At 61.6% G+C, this 17,878-nt stretch overlaps 1 protein-coding gene across 1 annotated transcript in view; it reads left to right on the top strand.

The window, feature by feature from the left end:
* The window catches only part of DPYSL4 (dihydropyrimidinase like 4), a 70,447-nt gene extending 52,907 nt beyond the window's left edge, over positions 1-17,540 (top strand). Inside the window, exons 13-14 of the mRNA XM_056794877.1 lie at positions 16,398-16,569; positions 16,904-17,540. Coding sequence (XP_056650855.1) covers positions 16,398-16,569; positions 16,904-16,995 — 264 coding nt within the window. The 3' untranslated portion in view covers positions 16,996-17,540. The remainder of the gene's footprint in view (positions 1-16,397; positions 16,570-16,903) is intronic.
* Positions 17,541-17,878: the final 338 nt, after the last annotated feature.

Raw genomic sequence — 17,878 nt, 5'->3', positions numbered from 1 at the left:
TGCAGGGGTGGACAGGGAGACCCCAAAGAACAGATTTGTTTGGAAGGGACCAAGGTGGCTGAGGAGGAGCAAACAGGCCAGGAGGGAGTACCTTGGACAGGTCTGCAGTATCTAGAGAGTTCTTGCCCAAGGAGTGAGGGTGGTGGGTTTGGGGCAAGCTGACCAGAGTATGGACCCACTGGGAATTCTGGCCACCCAGTGTTTGTCCTGAAGCCACAGAGAAGGGCTTCTTGGTGTGGCTCTCTCTTCTATTGCATTTATTCCTCCTCCTCTTTCTGTCCTCATCCTTTGCCTTAAGGTGAAGGAAGTTTTGGGGATGGGCCCCAGGAGAAAGTCTGGGGTAGGCAAGGTGTGACTTTAGTCTCCTCCCACTTCCCTTTTTGCATCCCTCTTTCAGCTCCGGAAAAGTCCTTCTTCCCCCTAGCTCCCAGAGTTCCATGCGCCCCCCCAGGTGGCCTTCCCAAGCCGTGGCGGCCTTCCCCTTCCTGGCCTGCTCAGCTTTCCCTTCAGACTGCTCTTCATGGTTGGCCTCAGCCAAGTGTTAGGCAAAGAAGTATTCTGACTTCACATTAAGCTGTGAATGGCAAACGCCCTCCTCCCACTTTTAGGAAGGAGTTTCCTTTTTGTAGGAAGCCGTGTCCCGCTGGGGGGCCCAACAACCACTACCTCTTTTCATGCCACCTTCAGATGTGTCCTTGGGACGTGACTTTGGGTTCCCAAAGGCTATGCCAGGAGAGAGAGTCTGTCATTGCCCATTAAACAGGAGCGACTTCAAGGCTGATGCCAGGGACCAACATCTCCTGCCGAGAAGGATCATGTTGGCCCAACACTCTGGCCACGACATGATGAATTTCTGTGCCGTGGTCATTTGGCAGCCAGTGACAGGAGGACGTGGGCAGCATCCTGCCTGACATCCTTTGCTGGAGAAGTAACAAGGGCATGCGATTCCCAAAGGCAAGGCTAGGGCTGTGACTAGGCTAGAGCCTCTGGGTCATTCCCCTGGTGGGTCCAGACCCCAAGGTGACCACTGAATGGGTGTACTTGGCACAAGGACGCTAAGGCTTTGGTGCCTGGTCCAAAACTGAGCACGTCCCAGAGACCAGCCATCTGGGATTGTCTCCGAGGGAGTGAAGAGGAAAGCGCCCCAGAGACCAGGTCTTTAGGAATGGGGGGGGGGGAGGCTCAGGGACCCAGGAAAGGAGCCGGGAGCAGGCGTCTATTGGGGATGGAGCAGAAGCCAATAGCCTCCCAGCCGAGGTCCTTGACCGTTTCAAGACCCCTGAAAATGTTCAACTTCCAAATGCTCCAACTTGGAGACATTCCAGATGACTGCCCAAGAGACCTGGAATGTGCATTGGGTGGGGCTGGGGGCGGGGGGCTGCCCAGTGGCTGTTGCCTTGAAATCCCAGAGAAACAGCCCAGGGAAGTGAGGTCAAGAGGAAAGAAGCTCTTCTCCACACCTTCCCCCCTTTATGCTGCCTTGAGGGCAGTCTGAGGGCACAAATAATGCCCGAGAGAGACATCCAAGTGAGGTTAGAAATAGTGTGATAGAGATCTGTAAAGGTCGGGCCCCTCAGAAGGAAAGAAACTGAACTCTAGAACAAGCAGACTAGACAGTGGAGCTCACGAGGCTCCCCCCCCCTGAAGTTGGGGATAGGGCAAGAGACAGATGTGTTGTCTGGGGAAGCCGCACCCCCAGGACTCGCCCCTCATGGGAATCCCTCCCAGCTTTGAGGACCCCAAGGAGGGCTGTTGCAGAGAGCCTGGCCCTGTCCTTGGTGCTAATGTCATACTCTCTGCCACTTCCTGTTCAGGCTGGCATTGGCAAAGCGATCTCAAGTTTCACCAGCTAGCTGTGTGTCATCTGAGGGCCCTGCCCACCTTGAGCAAGATCATAGCCTAGAAGATGAGTGTCCGTGGCCTCCCTCCATCTTCCCTTCTGACATTTGACTGCTGTTCTATAATCCACCTGCCCCCCAATTCCAAGACCGTAGAAGCTTCCGGCACCATGCCCCCCCTTCCAAAGAGTGTTCTAAAGTCCTGTGACAAAGAATCAGGACAGGTCTCCAGGGTCTGCCTTTCCAGGGCTATTTGAAAAGGCAAAGGCAAAGAAGTTTCAGAGGCCGGCTCGGGTTAAATGTAAGCAAAACCATCCTAAAAGCCAGAGCCACGGGACATTGGAATGGGCTGTGGCCTGGACCTCGTGGTCATTCGAGCTGGCCTGGAGAGGAATAGCTTATCATGGCCACCTCTGAGGTCTTTGCCACCCATTTTTCTTCTGATTGGAATATTATCTCGATCAGTTTCCTCCCTCTCTCCTCCCAGTTTTCTGTCTCTCCCTTCTTCCTCTTCCCATTTGTCTTGCCTTCCACTTCCTATGAAAAGGCTTCCCTGTGCTTAGTCTTTTAAATGAACATCATTAGGCATTTGTCTCTGCAAATAGTCTGCTATCGACTTACTCTTCCGATGTGGCGTCCTACGGTATGCTGGACAGACCTGGCAGTTGGACCAAGTTTGAATGGGTGTGTTCTAGGGAAATGGCAGGAAAAGCGGGAAGTACTAAAGTCCAGGCAGAGAGAGAATTGCAGAACCCTGGAGAGAGTCAGTTGGTGGGGGTTCCTCTCTGGAGGAGGACACTGGGGACGGGAGCTTTCCTTCCAGAAGTGGTTGGGAGTGGTGTAAACCCCACAGGTGGGCCGTGAGTTAAACCACAACTCCCCGGCTTAGTGGATCTGTGTCTGGTCCTGTGTGTCCCTGCTGCTGCTGCTGTGCTTTCTACTGGGACTCCTTCCAGACTGCAGAGGACAACCTCTCCCCCTTGAGCCTGTGCATCTTCCAGCCTTCCCTTACTCTAATGACCAGCAAAGGGGGGCGCATTCTGGTGAGCAGGGGTCCAACTCCAGGCACAAACAGTGTAGACAGCGTCGATTCAATCCTGTTGGATTTGGGTGGCAGGAATTCGTCTTTCTAGGAAGCTCGATCATCCCAATTCCCTTCCCTTCTCTTACATAAAGTCATTCCAGTTTATTACCTCAGGTGAGACGGGAAAGTGGGGAACCCCTGAGCTTTTAGGGCTAGGCTTACAGACCCAGGAGAGCGCCGCATGGGACGTGGCATCTCCCAAGAACGGGATGGGCCACTTTGTCCAAAATCCCTGCCCAGCAGGGAGGAGAGTGCCTGGCCTGGAATGAAAGGTGGACGGCAGGTTCTATGGGTGTAATGCTGACAAAGAACATGAAAAAGGGGATGAAGAGGCGTCGAAGGGCTGAGACAAGAGATGGAAGAGCTGAAGTTAAAACTTCACAAAGTGGAGAAACAGGACACATGGCAGCTGTGGGGAGGGAACATGGGCCACTGGGAGGTCACAGCAGACCTGGGCCCCTCCGTCCTCGATCTCCGAAGTGCCCAGCACCGAGTCTCCCACGATGGATCCCCTGGCTCCTTCTGATTCTCTCATTTGCCCTTTTGGGTGCCTTTCCATTCCTAACCCCCAGCTGCACCCACCTGGGCACAGAAATGGGTCCAGGGTCCAGGGAGAGGCCACAGACTATCTTACCCCACACTTTCCACTGCCCTGGGCCAAAGGGCCTTCTTGAGACCCCCAAAGCCCTCATCAGAACCAGTCACTGGGCGGACTTGGCTGGGCTCGCCAGGGCTGGCAAGTGGGAGCTGCAACGTTACACCAGGGTTGGACAGAGGCACCCTTCCTCCCTCCCAAGGCGGATGCAGGAAGGTCCCAGAACGCTAGCAGGCTCGGAGCTACTCTTCCGGGGGAGGGGGGGCAGCGAGGCGAGCTCCTTGGCTGGGCCCCCCCTCGTAGCCTGGCTGCTTCCTGGTCCCTGCGAGGGCCTCCCCCCCCCCCGGTACCCGCAAAGGGGCTTCATTTACCTGGTTGTAGGAATTGGATTTCTGGGCAGAGATGTGTCAAACGGGGCGGATGGCCGCTGTCAGGGTTAGCGACGTGGGGGGTATCCACAGACAGATTAGCCCTTCCCCCTTCTCTTGGCCTGCCCAACCCTAAAATCTTCTGCTAACGGGCCCAAGTATCCAGGCCCCTCCCCGACGGTTACCCGTGCTATTGGGGTGTCTGCCTTGGCTTTCCTGCCCGTGCTCCCCCCAGGGTGGCCCCCGCCATGCTTCGCCCCGCTGGCTTCCTGGAACCCCCTCGTGCCATCTTTTCTCATGCCATCTTCAGCCTGTCTTGGACACGTGCCGTTGGATTCTCAAAGGCCAGCCCAGGAGAAGGCAGGACAGGGCTTCTGCTGCGGGGGGGCCCGAGGGCCCAGCCCAGCACGGGCCAGCAGGGGGACAGGCAGGCGTCAGGACCAGAGCTGGCCCAAGGGAGGGCCTTGGTGTGGGGCTGGCGCTCCGGCCCGAGACGGGCAGCCGAGGCCTTTGGCAGGGCAGACCCTGGAGAGCTTCCCCAAGGCTAGCCCTGGAGCCTGGACGAGGATCTTGGGAATGAGTACAGAGGAGAGCCGTCACCCAGTGAGCCCGAGGGCGAGAGCAGACCCCCCGGGAGGGCTCTGAATCGGGGGAGCCCAAGAGGGCGAGAGTAGAATCCTCCTAGGAGGGCTCTGAATCAGGGGGGGGTCTAAGAGGGCGAGAGCAGACCCCCCCGAAGGGCTCTGAATCGGGGGAGCCCGTCCTGCCCCCTCCCCTCCTGGTCTTTGTGTTCTTTCCTGCTCTGTCTATGGTGCTAGAATGTGCCCGGGTGGAGCCAGGGATGGCCATCAGTGTTCCAAGTGTGGGCTCACAGGTGAGGCGGTGGAAGGGGGCCAATAGGGGGCCAATGGGGGGCCTGGGCACAGCGCAGCAGTCCTCTCCACTCGTGTCTCTCCCTGGCAGGAGTGGGAAGGGCCAAGAGAAGCAGGGCAGGAGAGGGAGGGGCCCAAGGGTGTTTGGGGCAGCAGTGGCAGTGGCCAGGCTGGGTGCCACTATTGGGACGTTTGTGGCCTCCTCGAAACCACCCACGTGGGTCGTCGATTCGGCTTTTTCCAGAGGACGGAGGTCTTCCTGCCTTGGACACGACGCACGGGGGGCGCCAGCTGGCCTCGGCGGTGTAGGTCCCATCTCCTTCTCTGGAGCTCGCCTGGCTGGTCCCCTTCCCCCGCCCCAGTCATGATGTGGATCAAATTACCTTTGTGCCCCCCCCCAGCTCCCCTTTCCGGCGTTTCCCTCCATCCTAGAGCCCTTCAGCCCGTCTCCCTCCCCACTGACAAATTTGTGCGGATCGTCGGGCTGGGAACGGCTTTAAGCCTTGCATGGCAGGACAAAGAACAAAGACTGGACGTTGCAGAGGCCATTTTAGGCTTGATGTAAGGAAGACCTTCCTCAGTGTCGGAGCTTTCTTCCTCTCTCATGCCTCCCCTCCCCATGGAGAAGCCTCTCTTGGCCTCTTGCTTACCCAGCCGACCCCCCCCAGACTCTTCTCCCCCTTCTGCGTGTTCCTTCCCAGATGGATCCATTGATCCCAGCCCCTTCCTCGCCCCACTGCCTGCCCTTCAGCCTGTCCCTCCCTCGGGAACAAATCTCGTCCATTTTCAGAACCAAAGAGGGTCGACGCAGAGGCCGCCTTGCTGAAGAGGAGAGCCGGGGATGCTGATCGGGCTGCTCTCTGCGGTGGTGGCTCCCCAGCCAGGAGGCGGGTGGGCAGAGACCAAGCGGGCACCACGGTGGGCATCTGGCTCCTTCTCCAGCGGGCTCAGGTTGGACGAGAGGGCCTCTGTGGTCATGTCAGTCTGAGCTTCCTCCATTCTGAGACGAGACCGCGAGGAGCGACGCTCCAAGGTGGGTTCTCGGTGAGCTGGCGCTGGGTGCACCCGCATTGTGTGCCCGGATGAGGTGGAGGTGGGGCTGCCTTCTCCACAAGGGGCGGCTTCATGAACCTGCGGAACGTGTCCCGTGGCGTGTGGGCACGTACTACACGTCCGACTTCAGCAGGGACAGGGCCTCTGGGAGCTCTTGGCCGTGTCGCTTTTGCACTGACCTTGGCACCCCTGGGAGCTCTTGCCAGTTGGGAGTGCCCTGCAGCGGCGGCCCCTTCACCTCGCCAACTCCTTCCATCTTCCAAGGGAAGCCATTTCTCTTCCCTCGTATGAACGGGCGATGGGCCCCAGACCTCGCGCATTCTCCCCGTGATGTGGGAGGTCGGGCCCACGGGGAATTGGGTCCCCGTCTCAGCGCCGCGCGCAAAAGGTCTGCCTAGCTGGGACTTTTACCCAAGCTTGCAAGGAGGGAAAGAAGAAGTGAAGGAGCATCTGTCCAGCTCGCCACCGCCGAGCATTTCCTTCCTCGTGGCCATTCGTAAGTGATTCCAGGAAGGAGGAGGAGGCCGGCTCTGCCCCTGGCACTTCCCCTCTTTCTGTCGGCCTCCGTCCACCGACTCCAGCACCCCCTTCACAGGAGGGCTCCCCCTCCCTGACACAGCGACGTGCTCCACCTCCCGAAAACTCATCCCCACTGGCCGGGGCACTGCAAGGCTGCAGAGCTCGGGCGAAGGTCGCCAAGGCTGCAAGGCTTGGAGCAAGACCCCAAGGCCAGACTGCGGCACGTCCAGGGACAGCCCAGACCGCCAGGACGCCCACTGGGTGAGGACACCTTTGCAACACGGATGTACAATGTGCGGAGGGCATTCTGGGAGGGGATCACAAGTAGGCGGCGCTTCTGGGGCTGGCCGAGAGCAGCCAGAGGACAAGGGCAGCTTGCCCAGGCTCCGGCCCAGGAAGGAGCCATGTTCTTGGGCTCTGGCGGGTTGGGGGCAGAGGGCAGTCCAGCCTCGGGATCTGATCATGGGCAGGGACTTTCCGAGGGGCTCTGAGAGTCCTCAGACAGAGCCAAGGGGCCAAGTGGGGGACTGCCGGGAAGGAGTCTGAGAGCAGCTTCCACTTCGGACCCAGAAGAGATGGTTGAAAGGGATTCAGCCCCCCTGGGCGGGGGCAGGGGACCCAGAGGCCCCGAGAGCGGAGGCTTCCCTGGTCTTGGCCTTAAGGGAAGGCCCAGGGACGGAGCTCATGGCCATCATCTTCTGTCCCTATGTCTGTCTGTCTTCCTCGCACCTTTAGCCCTCTGCTTCATTTCTTAGTTTGACCTGGGACTCTGCTTATTTCCAATGAGATGGTAACACCGGAGGAGGAATGTCTGTAGAACACTAAAGTGCTAGATAAATGGCCGCCATCATTATTTCGAGGAGAAGAAGGGAGAGCGTGTTGTGCCTCCCTCGGCCCGGCCGCCTGCCCCTCCCAGGCCCGAGAGCCCAGCAACAGGCCCGGGGTGAAGGTCGGGACCAGGGGCTTCGTCCCAAAGCCCCCTCCTTCCCCTCTTCTTCCATCTTCTTTCCGCCCCCGGGGAAAGTGCCTTCTGGAGACACCCAAAGCCCCTCCCTTATGCTTCTGGGAATAGAAGTTCATGTTAACCCAACTGTGTCCCCAGTGGTGGGAGCCACCTATAACTTTTCTCACGCCATCGGGGGAAGGGAGTTTCCCTCCCCATTAGGTTGCTTTGTTTGACGTCATCCATCAGTGGCCTGGAGGTTGTTTACCACCGAGATGTGCAGGTGTAGACCAACCCTCAGAGAAAGGAAGTTGAAACCGACAAGACAGGAAACTGATCCCACAGGCCCTGCCCCCTCCCCCGGTTGTACCAGGAAGATTAAGGAACTATGATTGGTCCCTGAGATGTGACGTGAGAGAACTGGTGCATGGAGAACACTGCTTATGAGGCGAGACCAGGAATCTGCTCACTCTCTTCTGGCTGAGCGGGGAACCTGGAGGAACCCAGGGTGGTGGTGAGCTTCAGTCCGTCAAATGGCCAGTAGGGTAGGAGGCCAAGCTACTCTCGCGCTCTCTCCTCCACTCCCTCTCTGCGATCACTGCTTTGAGGTCTAGAGCCACTAGCGCAGCCTCACCGTTTCATTTTCACTGGCACGCCATCTTCAGACAGTCCTGGACACGCACCGTTGCAGTCTCGAAGGCCAGGCCAGGCCTGTGGCCTGCACTAAGGGTCTTCGGCATGGGGACGGGGATGGAGATGGGGGGGGCCAGGACTGGGGCCAACTGGGGACATGGAGACTTCCCAGAGGCTAGCGGTGACATGGGGTGGGGATCCAGAGGACACCGGGGGCCCTGCTAAGTCCACCATTCTCTGAAGACTGCGGAGTGCTGAGGAGGCGGGGAGGGGGCTGGCTGGCTTCTTTGGGCCCAGGATCACGGCGCTGAGGCCCTTGTGGATAAGGAGGAAGCCCCGCTGAATGCTCCCTGGCCTCCATTCTCCCTGTCTCCACTGGAGAACAGAATGAAGGTACGGACAGAGAGAAACAGAGACGGAGACACAGAGAGGCAGAGACAGAGCGACTCGGGGAGAGGGAGGCGCTTGAGGAGGGGCAGGACCTTCAGAGGGAAAGAGCCTGAAGTCTGGAACGCTCAGAGTGGCGCGGGCAGCCCTCCGTGCCTAGGCTGTGGGCAGAGTCTGGGGACGGCCTCCAGCAGCAATGGCCTTCTCAGGCAATGTAGCCGAATGGAGGGCAACCTAAACAGTCCATGCCCAGGAAGAGAGCCACGGCGTTCCCTCTGCCCTCCGCAGCTGGCATGGGAGCCTCCAAAAGAAGAAAAGAAGAAGAGAAATAGGGGCCCCGGAGGTGCCCATCCGTGGTGAATGGCTCCGGCCCAGGCTCTGCCATCGTAGATCTCGAAGCCCTCGGAAGCCTGATCCGCCTCCTTGAGGCCACCCAGAATTGGCATCAGAGTCGCGAAGGCTGCTTCTGGCCCTGCTGTCTTTCCAAAGCAAACTGAACTCTGCATCCTGCCTGCTGGCCCAGCCTGGTGAGGGAAGTGTGCCTTCCTGCCTGGCTCTGGCTCCTGGCCCCCCTCCTCGGCTGGTCTGGGCAAAGAGGTGCCAAATGCAGAGTAACTCTGTGGCCTTTTACCTCCGTCCTTGGGCCAACGGCAGGGTCGGGCCCTCGGGCCCTGCCCGTCGCCCTTCCTGCAGCCTGGCAGGCTGGGTTGGCTGCCATGTCAGGCCAGGTCCTCGGGGGGAGGGGGGGATCCTGGCATGGTGGCGGCCCTTCCAGCCTTCTCTGAAGGACGAATGAAAAGGTTGTGGCTGCAGAGACAGTTTTAGACTTGATGTAAGGAAAACTTTCCTCACCATCAGAGCTGCCCCAAAAGGAGCCTCTGGGGCTCTGGAGGCCATGCCGGGGAGGAGCGGCGGGGGGCGGAGATTCCGGGGTGAGCGTGCGGGGCCCTTCGAGGGGACTCTGGACGAATCCTCTTCTCTGGGGACCCAGCCGGGGCCGGAGTTGGTTTTGCTCCACTCTGAGTCTGGTTTTCCTTGCTTTCTCAGTGGGCCTGGGAGGAGGAGGAGGAGGAGGAGGAGGAGGAGGAGGAGGGGATAAAATTCTGAACGATCCAGTTTCAGATTTGTTTTCGAAAGAGAAAGAACGAGCTGTGTTGGGAAGGCCACAGAGCCACAGACTGCAGCAAGGGCAATTGGGGCAGGGCAGAGGGGGCCGGGAGCGCCGGTATTCTCCAGACGAATGAGATGGCAGAGCAGAGATGCGGTGGGGAGGTCTGGGTCTGAGTCGGGGGTCCGGAACGCCGGGCAGCTGGGCAGCGTAGTTGAGAAGCAATCACGGCGCTCAGTGGCTTTCTCGACGCCCAGAAGGTGAGAGGCCCGTGGAACCTCCAGCATCCCTCCCGAGCCAACTCTTGGGACCACGGTGGACACCGAGAAGCACCACGGAAGGAGGCCCGTCTTGGGGAGTGACCCGAAAGGCTCTGTGGTGTGGGCCACCATCTCGCTGCCTTCACCATAGCTTGGACACCCAGAAGAGCCCTTCCCCATGTCACAGGCGAGTCTGAGGGCGAGCTGCCGGCCTCGGAACACGGGTCTCTACCTTCCTTGGGCCTGTCGTGGCCTTGTTCTAGATCACTAGGCCAGCAGTGCCCTGCTTCCTCCCTCTGGTGCTTTGGGTCAAGGCAACTGGAGCAGGAACAGCTGGCCCCCGACGTTTGCCCGCCTCATCGCCTTGCCCAGCATCTTGTTTCGCCGCCGCCATTTCTCTCCTGACTCGTCGCCCTCTCTCGTTCTTGCTCCGTCCGGCTGGCGAGCCTCGCCCAGCCTCCTCCCAGTGGCAGGCGTCTTAGAAGGCATCCTGGCTCTTGGAGGCACCAGTGAGGCCCAGTTTGGACAGCGCCGCCCTCCTGGATGTTCCGCGGCCTGTTCCTTTTTCTCAGCGGCTCCTAATGGCGGTAGGTAGTGGGGCCACATGATGGACTCTTTTGGGAACACTTCCCACCGGGGACACCCCCAGGGTGTTGGGTGCCCAGGCAGGCTCCCCCAGGCGGGCCACGTCTGGGCTCCCCATCTCCCCTCCTCCATCCAGCAGGCCCTTGCAAGCACTAACCCCCAAAGCAAATGAGCGGCCCATTCCTGGGCCAACGGGCAGAACTTCCTTCCATCTTTAGCCGTCACAGTCCTGTCAGACCAGGTCCCATAGGACGGAGGCCAGTGTGTGTGTGGTCAGCATTTCCTCTGAAGCCCAGCACAGAACTGAGGAACGGCCTTCTCCCTTCCTGATCACTCCTCCCTTCCTGATCACTCCTCCCTCTTTCCGGCTCCCCCATGGGCTTTCGCTTGTTACGGGCTTGAAGGATCCCCAGGAAGCCCTGCAGTGAGGGGGAGACGAGCAGAGGAGCATTCTCCCACTTCCCAAGTCCTTCCTGGCTTGGAGGAGCCCCTCCCGAGGGCTGCCCACCTTCCCACCGGCCTTTGCTAGCCCCTCCCCAGAGCTCGCCGTCCTCTCCCTCGCCAGAAGAGGTGCCTGGGACTCTGCAAGGCAGCCACGCCGTCGTGATGGGCTCTGAGGACAGGTTTCTTGTCGGCAGGCACAAATCCGGGAACAGCTCAACTTTCCGACAAGTGGAGACTCTTAGGGGAATGAGAGAATTTCTGGGAGAGTCAATTCCCGCGGAATCCCCCCACAGTCCTCGGATCTGGTGCGGGGGCGCCATGGGGTGAAGCAGAGGCCAACGTCAGGCAGAGCCCGCCAACAGCCCAAGGCCAGACTGCGGCACGTCCAGGGACAGCCCAGAACGCCAGGACGCCCACTGGGTGAGGACACCTTCGCAACACGGATGTACAATGTGCGGAGGGCATTCTGGGAAGGGATCACAAGTAGGCGGCGCTTCTGGGGCTGGCCGAGAGCAGCCAGAGGACAAGGGCAGCTTGCCCAGGCTCCGGCCCAGGAAGGAGCCATGTTCTTGGGCTCTGGCGGGTTGGGGGCAGAGGGCAGTCCAGCCTCGGGATCTGATCATGGGCAGGGACTTTCCGAGGGGCTCTGAGAGTCCTCAGACAGAGCCAAGGGGCCAAGTGGGGGGCTGCCGGGAAGGAGTCTGAGAGCAGCTTCCACTTCGGACCCAGAAGAGATCGTTGAAAGGGATTCAGCCCCCCTGGGCGGGGGCAGGGGACCCAGAGGCCCCGAGAGCGGAGGCTTCCCTGGTCTTGGCCTTAAGGGAAGGCCCAGGGACGGAGCTCATGGCCATCATCTTCTGTCCCTATGTCTGTCTGTCTTCCTCGCACCTTTAGCCCTCTCTGCTTCATTTCTTAGTTTGACCTGGGACTCTGCTTATTTCCAATGAGATGGTAACACCGGAGGAGGAATGTCTGTAGAACACTAAAGTGCTAGATAAATGGCCGCCATCATTATTTCGAGGAGAAGAAGGGAGAGCGTGTTGTGCCTCCCTCGGCCCGGCCGCCTGCCCCTCCCAGGCCCGAGAGCCCAGCAACAGGCCCGGGGTGAAGGTCGGGACCAGGGGCTTCGTCCCAAAGCCCCCTCCTTCCCCTCTTCTTCCATCTTCTTTCCGCCCCCGGGGAAAGTGCCTTCTGGAGACACCCAAAGCCCCTCCCTTATGCTTCTGGGAATAGAAGTTCATGTTAACCCAACTGTGTCCCCAGTGGTGGGAGCCACCTATAACTTTTCTCACGCCATCGGGGGAAGGGAGTTTCCCTCCCCATTAGGTTGCTTTGTTTGACGTCATCCATCAGTGGCCTGGAGGTTGTTTACCACCGAGATGTGCAGGTGTAGACCAACCCTCAGAGAAAGGAAGTTGAAACCGACAAGACAGGAAACTGATCCCACAGGCCCTGCCCCCTCCCCCGGTTGTACCAGGAAGATTAAGGAACTATGATTGGTCCCTGAGATGTGACGTGAGAGAACTGGTGCATGGAGAACACTGCTTATGAGGCGAGACCAGGAATCTGCTCACTCTCTTCTGGCTGAGCGGGGAACCTGGAGGAACCCAGGGTGGTGGTGAGCTTCAGTCCGTCAAATGGCCAGTAGGGTAGGAGGCCAAGCTACTCTCGCGCTCTCTCCTCCACTCCCTCTCTGCGATCACTGCTTTGAGGTCTAGAGCCACTAGCGCAGCCTCACCGTTTCATTTTCACTGGCACGCCATCTTCAGACAGTCCTGGACACGCACCGTTGCAGTCTCGAAGGCCAGGCCAGGCCTGTGGCCTGCACTAAGGGTCTTCGGCATGGGGACGGGGATGGAGATGGGGGGGGCCAGGACTGGGGCCAACTGGGGACATGGAGACTTCCCAGAGGCTAGCGGTGACATGGGGTGGGGATCCAGAGGACACCGGGGGCCCTGCTAAGTCCACCATTCTCTGAAGGCTGCGGAGTGCTGAGGAGGCGGGGAGGGGGCTGGCTGGCTTCTTTGGGCCCAGGATCACGGCGCTGAGGCCCTTGTGGATAAGGAGGAAGCCCCGCTGAATGCTCCCTGGCCTCCATTCTCCCTGTCTCCACTGGAGAACAGAATGAAGGTACGGACAGAGAGAAACAGAGACAGAGACACAGAGAGGCAGAGACAGAGCGACTCGGGGAGAGGGAGGCGCTTGAGGAGGGGCAGGACCTTCAGAGGGAAAGAGCCTGAAGTCTGGAACGCTCAGAGTGGCGCGGGCAGCCCTCCGTGCCTAGGCTGTGGGCAGTGCCCATCCACAGCTCTCTCAAGAGTTGTTGGACGGTAAAGGGTTTGGGTGGAATGAGTGGTTCGGCGGGAGGAAGGACGGGGCGCGTCAGTCCGTTGGAAGGCAGCGTCCCCAAAGGTGTGCTGGGGCCAGGCTGTTGGTCCGATGGACAGGCACGGAGGGTGGAATCAACTTGGAGGGAAGGAGCTTCGGAGAGCTGACGTTCCAAAGATGAATGTGATGGCGGTGACAAAGGGAGGAGCCGAGGTCACAGCCCCCAGGAGGCAGGGATGGCCCGTTAGCCGGGACACGGAATCTGGCAGAGGGGGGACACGGGGAAGAAGGGCTGCGTCTGATCGGCCCTGCAGAGCGCCTGCATCTGCCTCTGGATGCTCGTCTGTTGTCCAAAACGCCCAAGCGGTGCTGGTTTCCTCTTTGGGTCATAGCCAGGGCCACCCAGAGGGCGCTTCCTCACTCCGAGGGGAGATGCAGGAGCAAATCCCCGTCTTTGGTTTCATCGCCTCCCTTGTACGCCTTCTCTTGCGCTTTCCTTTCCTCCTCCCGTCTTCGCTTTCAGCCCAGGGCTTCCCCCCCCCCAGAGGAGGATTACCCCCCAGACCAGATTCCTTTGGACCCAGGCCCAAGGCAGTCATGGGCCCCGCCTTAATCCGCCCACCCTGGCCCAGCTTCCCCCTGCCCGTTGCCCAGGTACCCACATACGCTGGCTGCTTTGGGGCCATCCTAAGCACCCTTCCGGTGCCCTCTCCAATGTGGCCCTTCTGCAGTGCCCCGTGCACCCCAATTCTCTCCTTCCTCCTCAGGACGGGTCACTGGGCTCCCTTGTGCTCGAGATCCCTGCCGGTAGGAGGAATGGAGCCCGACTTCAAACTAAGATGTGAATGACTGCCGTCTCCCCCCACGGCCCCCAAGGGGTCTCCTGCCCTCTGCGGCTGTGCCCCTGCTTTCTCCAGGGCTGGGGAGGAAGGACACAGGTGCTGGCGGCGGGCCTCAAGCTGCCCCGGTTTCACACAGAAACCCGGGGACCCAAGGGGTCGACTGTCCAAGGACCAGACTAGCTAAGTTTGGAGAGGCTCAGGCCTCCGCAGAGTCCCAAGGCTGGGCCTCGGCTTGCTGGACTTCTGGGGCCAAGCCTGCAAGGCCTCGCTCCTGGCGATGGCCCGTCCCAGGAGCCGAGAAAGCAAGGCCTTTCTTTGAGAGGACTTCGAAGGGGCAGAGGGACTGGGCTTGGGGACCCCAGCAGGGGCCTCTGTACGTGGGGTACCCTGGAGGGCAGAAACGTCCCGGGCTGGCGCTGACTGGTGGGCCGGCACCGAGCAAGCTTTGGGGCGACGCGGCCAGGATCTCCCGGGGGGGCCTATCGGAGGGAGGCTCTTCCTCTCTCTGGGTGGCTTCCCCCTGGCTGTCCCCCTCGCACCCGCGTGTCCCTCTCTCGGCTCCGATGGCTGCTCCCCCGTGCCGTCTGGGAGCCAGCTGACCGGAAGTGCCCTTCATCATCTGGGGAATAGGGATGTCCAGCAGGCTGCGATTGCCGGCTGTCCCGTCTGGCTGATCTCAGCTCTTTGGGCAAGTGCCCGGCGGCCGCGGCTGAGCGATTCCCCAGCACGTGCTTTCTGGGGGGCTCCTGAGCACCCCTCGGTCCCTGGGCTAACCAGGAGTCAGGGAGAGGCCAGAGAACGGCTCCGTGGGGGCAGGACGGGAAGCCCCCAAGGGCTCGGGTCTTCACGCGGGGGGCGGGGGCCGAGGAGACTGTGGTCGGCCCAGGAGGAGGACCAGAGCCTCGGACGGGGCCCACGAGGAGGAGGAGGAGGAGGTCTCTGTGGCGGGTTTCTGGCGGCGGCCACAAAACGAAGGGCCCACGATGGAAGGGCTGGGGCCAGCGACTCCAGATTTGGGGCAGCCACTGGAGGGCGTGGGGAGACAGAGAGTGCAAAGGCCAGTGGCCTGCGGGCCCAGGGGTGGCCTGTGAGGGCGCCCCCACACAGCTCCCTTCCAGAGGTCTGGGCGGCTCGGAGGGCGTCCTGGACAACCGCGGGCTCAGGGTGTGCTGGGATTCCAGCCCCCCATTCTGAAGCGCTCTTGAGGGCCGCCTGCTGGAGGGACCCCCACAATGTCCATCCAGGAAGCCCAGGAGCATCCTTGGGGGGGTGCCAGAGCCAGGGGCGGCTCAGAGGGGGCCATGGTGTGCTGCTTGGGCGCCGCTGTCCATGGTGGGATCTCAAGGGAGCGCCTCCCTCCCTCCTTCCCTGTCCGGCTGGCTGTCCGAGCAGAGCCTGAGCAGGCCCAGCCAGCAATGCCTCCATCGGGAGGGCCTGGAGGAGGGGAGCCCCGGGGAGCCCGTCTCGGGCCGAGTCCCATCGGGAGGGGACGCGGAGGGCCTCCAGTTGGCCGTCCCTTGAGACCAGCATTGGTCCTCCTCTGTGAGGAGGGGGTGCGCAAGCCCCGGAGAGGGCGGGGTGGACTTCAGTGGAGGAAGGGACCCAGAGGCCAAGTCCTTTGGGGCTCCCCTGTGCCAGGGGCGGGGTGGCAAGAGCAGGCCTGGCCTGTGCAGGCCTTCAGAGCCCAGCAAGGCAAGATGGGCCAGTGCGGGATGACCGAGCCCCAGCAGGGCGCCAGGGTGGGCTCACTCCCCCCAGCCAAGACAGGAGGGAGCCCCAGCCCCCTCATCTCCTGTGGGAGAGCCCCGACCCTCAGTTGTCTGTGGGTTGGGTCACCCCCCGCCAGAGCTCCCCAGGGCTCAGGCTCAGCACTTGGGTGAGTAAATGGGGGGATGCTCTCCCTGAGGGGAGCAGCCCCGGCTCCCCCTAAAGCCAAATGGCCCCTCCCTGCAGGGGTGACCCCGGACAAGCCTTTGCCCCTCCCTGGGCCTCAGTGGGGCAAAAGGGAACGGAACCAGCTGGCTACCCCCTCCCTTGAAACGCTGAGGCAGGCGGGAAATGGGCTCGGTGATGCTCTGTGAGGCCGAGCCAATGCTTGGGGACCGCGGGCACCGGGGAGCGGCGATGCCCTCTGCCCTCCTGGTCCTTGCTCCGAGGGTGCCCACATATGTGTGTGGGCAGCCCGGGCTCTTGTGCCAGGACGCCTCCCTCCCGTCTGGCGGAGGACATTGTCTTCCTTCCCGCCTGGATTCTGCTCAGCAGCCGTCATGAGCCTGGCACCGATTGGCATCCCTGCTAATATGGGCCCAGAGTGCCTGGGCAGGCATCGAGCAGAGCGATCGGCCACGCTCTGTGCGCGTGTGCCTAGCCGAGGAGGCGGGCACCAGCCACACGTGCATTCCCAGGAAAGACAGCATTGGAGGCCTCTCCCGGGACAAGGGCCACGAGCCAAGCAGGGCGCCCCTGCGCCCAGGCTCTGCCTGTGTTCTCAGTTTCTCCGTCCTTCCTTTCTCTTCTCTTCTCCCTGCCCACCACTAGCTGGCCGAGATTCACGGGGTGCCACGGGGGCTCTACGACGGGCCCGTGCACGATGGGATTGTGACAGCCAAGTCGGCGGCCCCGGCGCCCGCTTCCAGAATCGCCTCCTGCCCTGGCAAGATCACTGTCCCCCCCATCCGCAACCTGCACCAGTCCGGCTTCAGCTTGTCCGGTAAGGGCCTGGGGAGCGGGCAGAGCTGGCTGCTGGCACGGCTGGCATGCCTGGCGAGGCCCTGGGAGACCTTTGGGGATTGGCTTTGCCGAGGTCCCCTGGCGGGGTGGTCCCCGTGGGTCTAAGCCCTCTTCCCCATCGCCACACAGTGGACCTTCATTGGTGGTCAATAGGAGCCCGAGTTTGGTGGGCGCCCACAAGGAGAGGGGCACCTGGGCACAGGCAGCAGCAGGAGTGCCAGGCGCTTCCCTGCACCTGCCGCCGGGCCAACAGGCTTGCCCGGGGCTTTGGCCCAGGAGCGGCCCCTCCAGCTCCCGCCCTCTTTTCCTGCCAGGCTCTCAAGCGGATGACCACATCGCCAGGAGGCCGGCCCAGAAGATCATGGCCCCTCCCGGAGGAAGGTCCAATATTACATCTCTGTCCTAGGGCCGCCGGGCACGGGCAGGCCCCCTCCCCCTCCCCAGCCCCTTTGTCCCTACAGTATGCCTTCCTTTCTGAGCAGCCGGGCCCGTGGGGCGCCCCCTCCCTGCCCGCCCGGGGCCCGCCCTTCTCCAGGAAGAGGCCCCTCGAGATGGAGACCCCGGCCGGGGACCGAGTGTCCCAAAGGGCATTCAATGGAATGGCCTTCCACTCCCTTCAGCATTGACCAAGCATCTGCCATGGGCCGCCCCGGGCTGAGCACAGAGACACAAAGACAAAAATGAAACACGCTTCACCCTTGGGCAGCCCCCCAGCTTGCCCCCTGCCAGGGAGGGGCACGAGAGGAGGCCCCGGCAAGCCCAGGCCCTGCCCATCCCCAGGAGCCCCGTCAGCCCTGTCCCGGCGAGCTCCAGAGCCATTAGAGTAGCCTTTATCCGCCCGCGCGTGGCCCGCACCGCCCCCCAACGGCCGGAAACCCGGCGGGACCTCTGGGAACACTGGGCCCGCGTCCCCCCGGAAACGATCCCACTAATAAAGGTGCGTTGAACCTCCCGCTGCCCGAGGCCCAGGACTGGGGAAGGGGGGGCCCGAGTGCCCGAGGTCCCCCCCCGGCTCTCCGGGAGAGGAAAAGAAGCCCCTCCCCCACCTCTCCAGCTCATCTCTGCCTGCCTGCGTGGCCGGCCAGGGAACGTGGCTGCTCTGGTGGTCACTTTCCCAGCTAAGGTTCCCGCCGTGCCCAGCCTTCCCGGAAGACAGTCCCCCTCCCCCTCCTCCCTCTCCCCCCCTCCCCCTTCTCCCACGGGGAAGGCCACAGCTTGGGCGTGTGTTGACCTGGGTGACCACCCGGCCCCCCAGAGCCCCCTCGGCCACAGCGGGCGAGAGTGGCCAA

Source organism: Monodelphis domestica, chromosome 1 (genome assembly GCF_027887165.1).
Source record: "Monodelphis domestica isolate mMonDom1 chromosome 1, mMonDom1.pri, whole genome shotgun sequence".
NCBI lineage: Eukaryota > Metazoa > Chordata > Mammalia > Didelphimorphia > Didelphidae > Monodelphis > Monodelphis domestica.
This window is presented reverse-complemented; position numbering and strand designations above follow the sequence as displayed.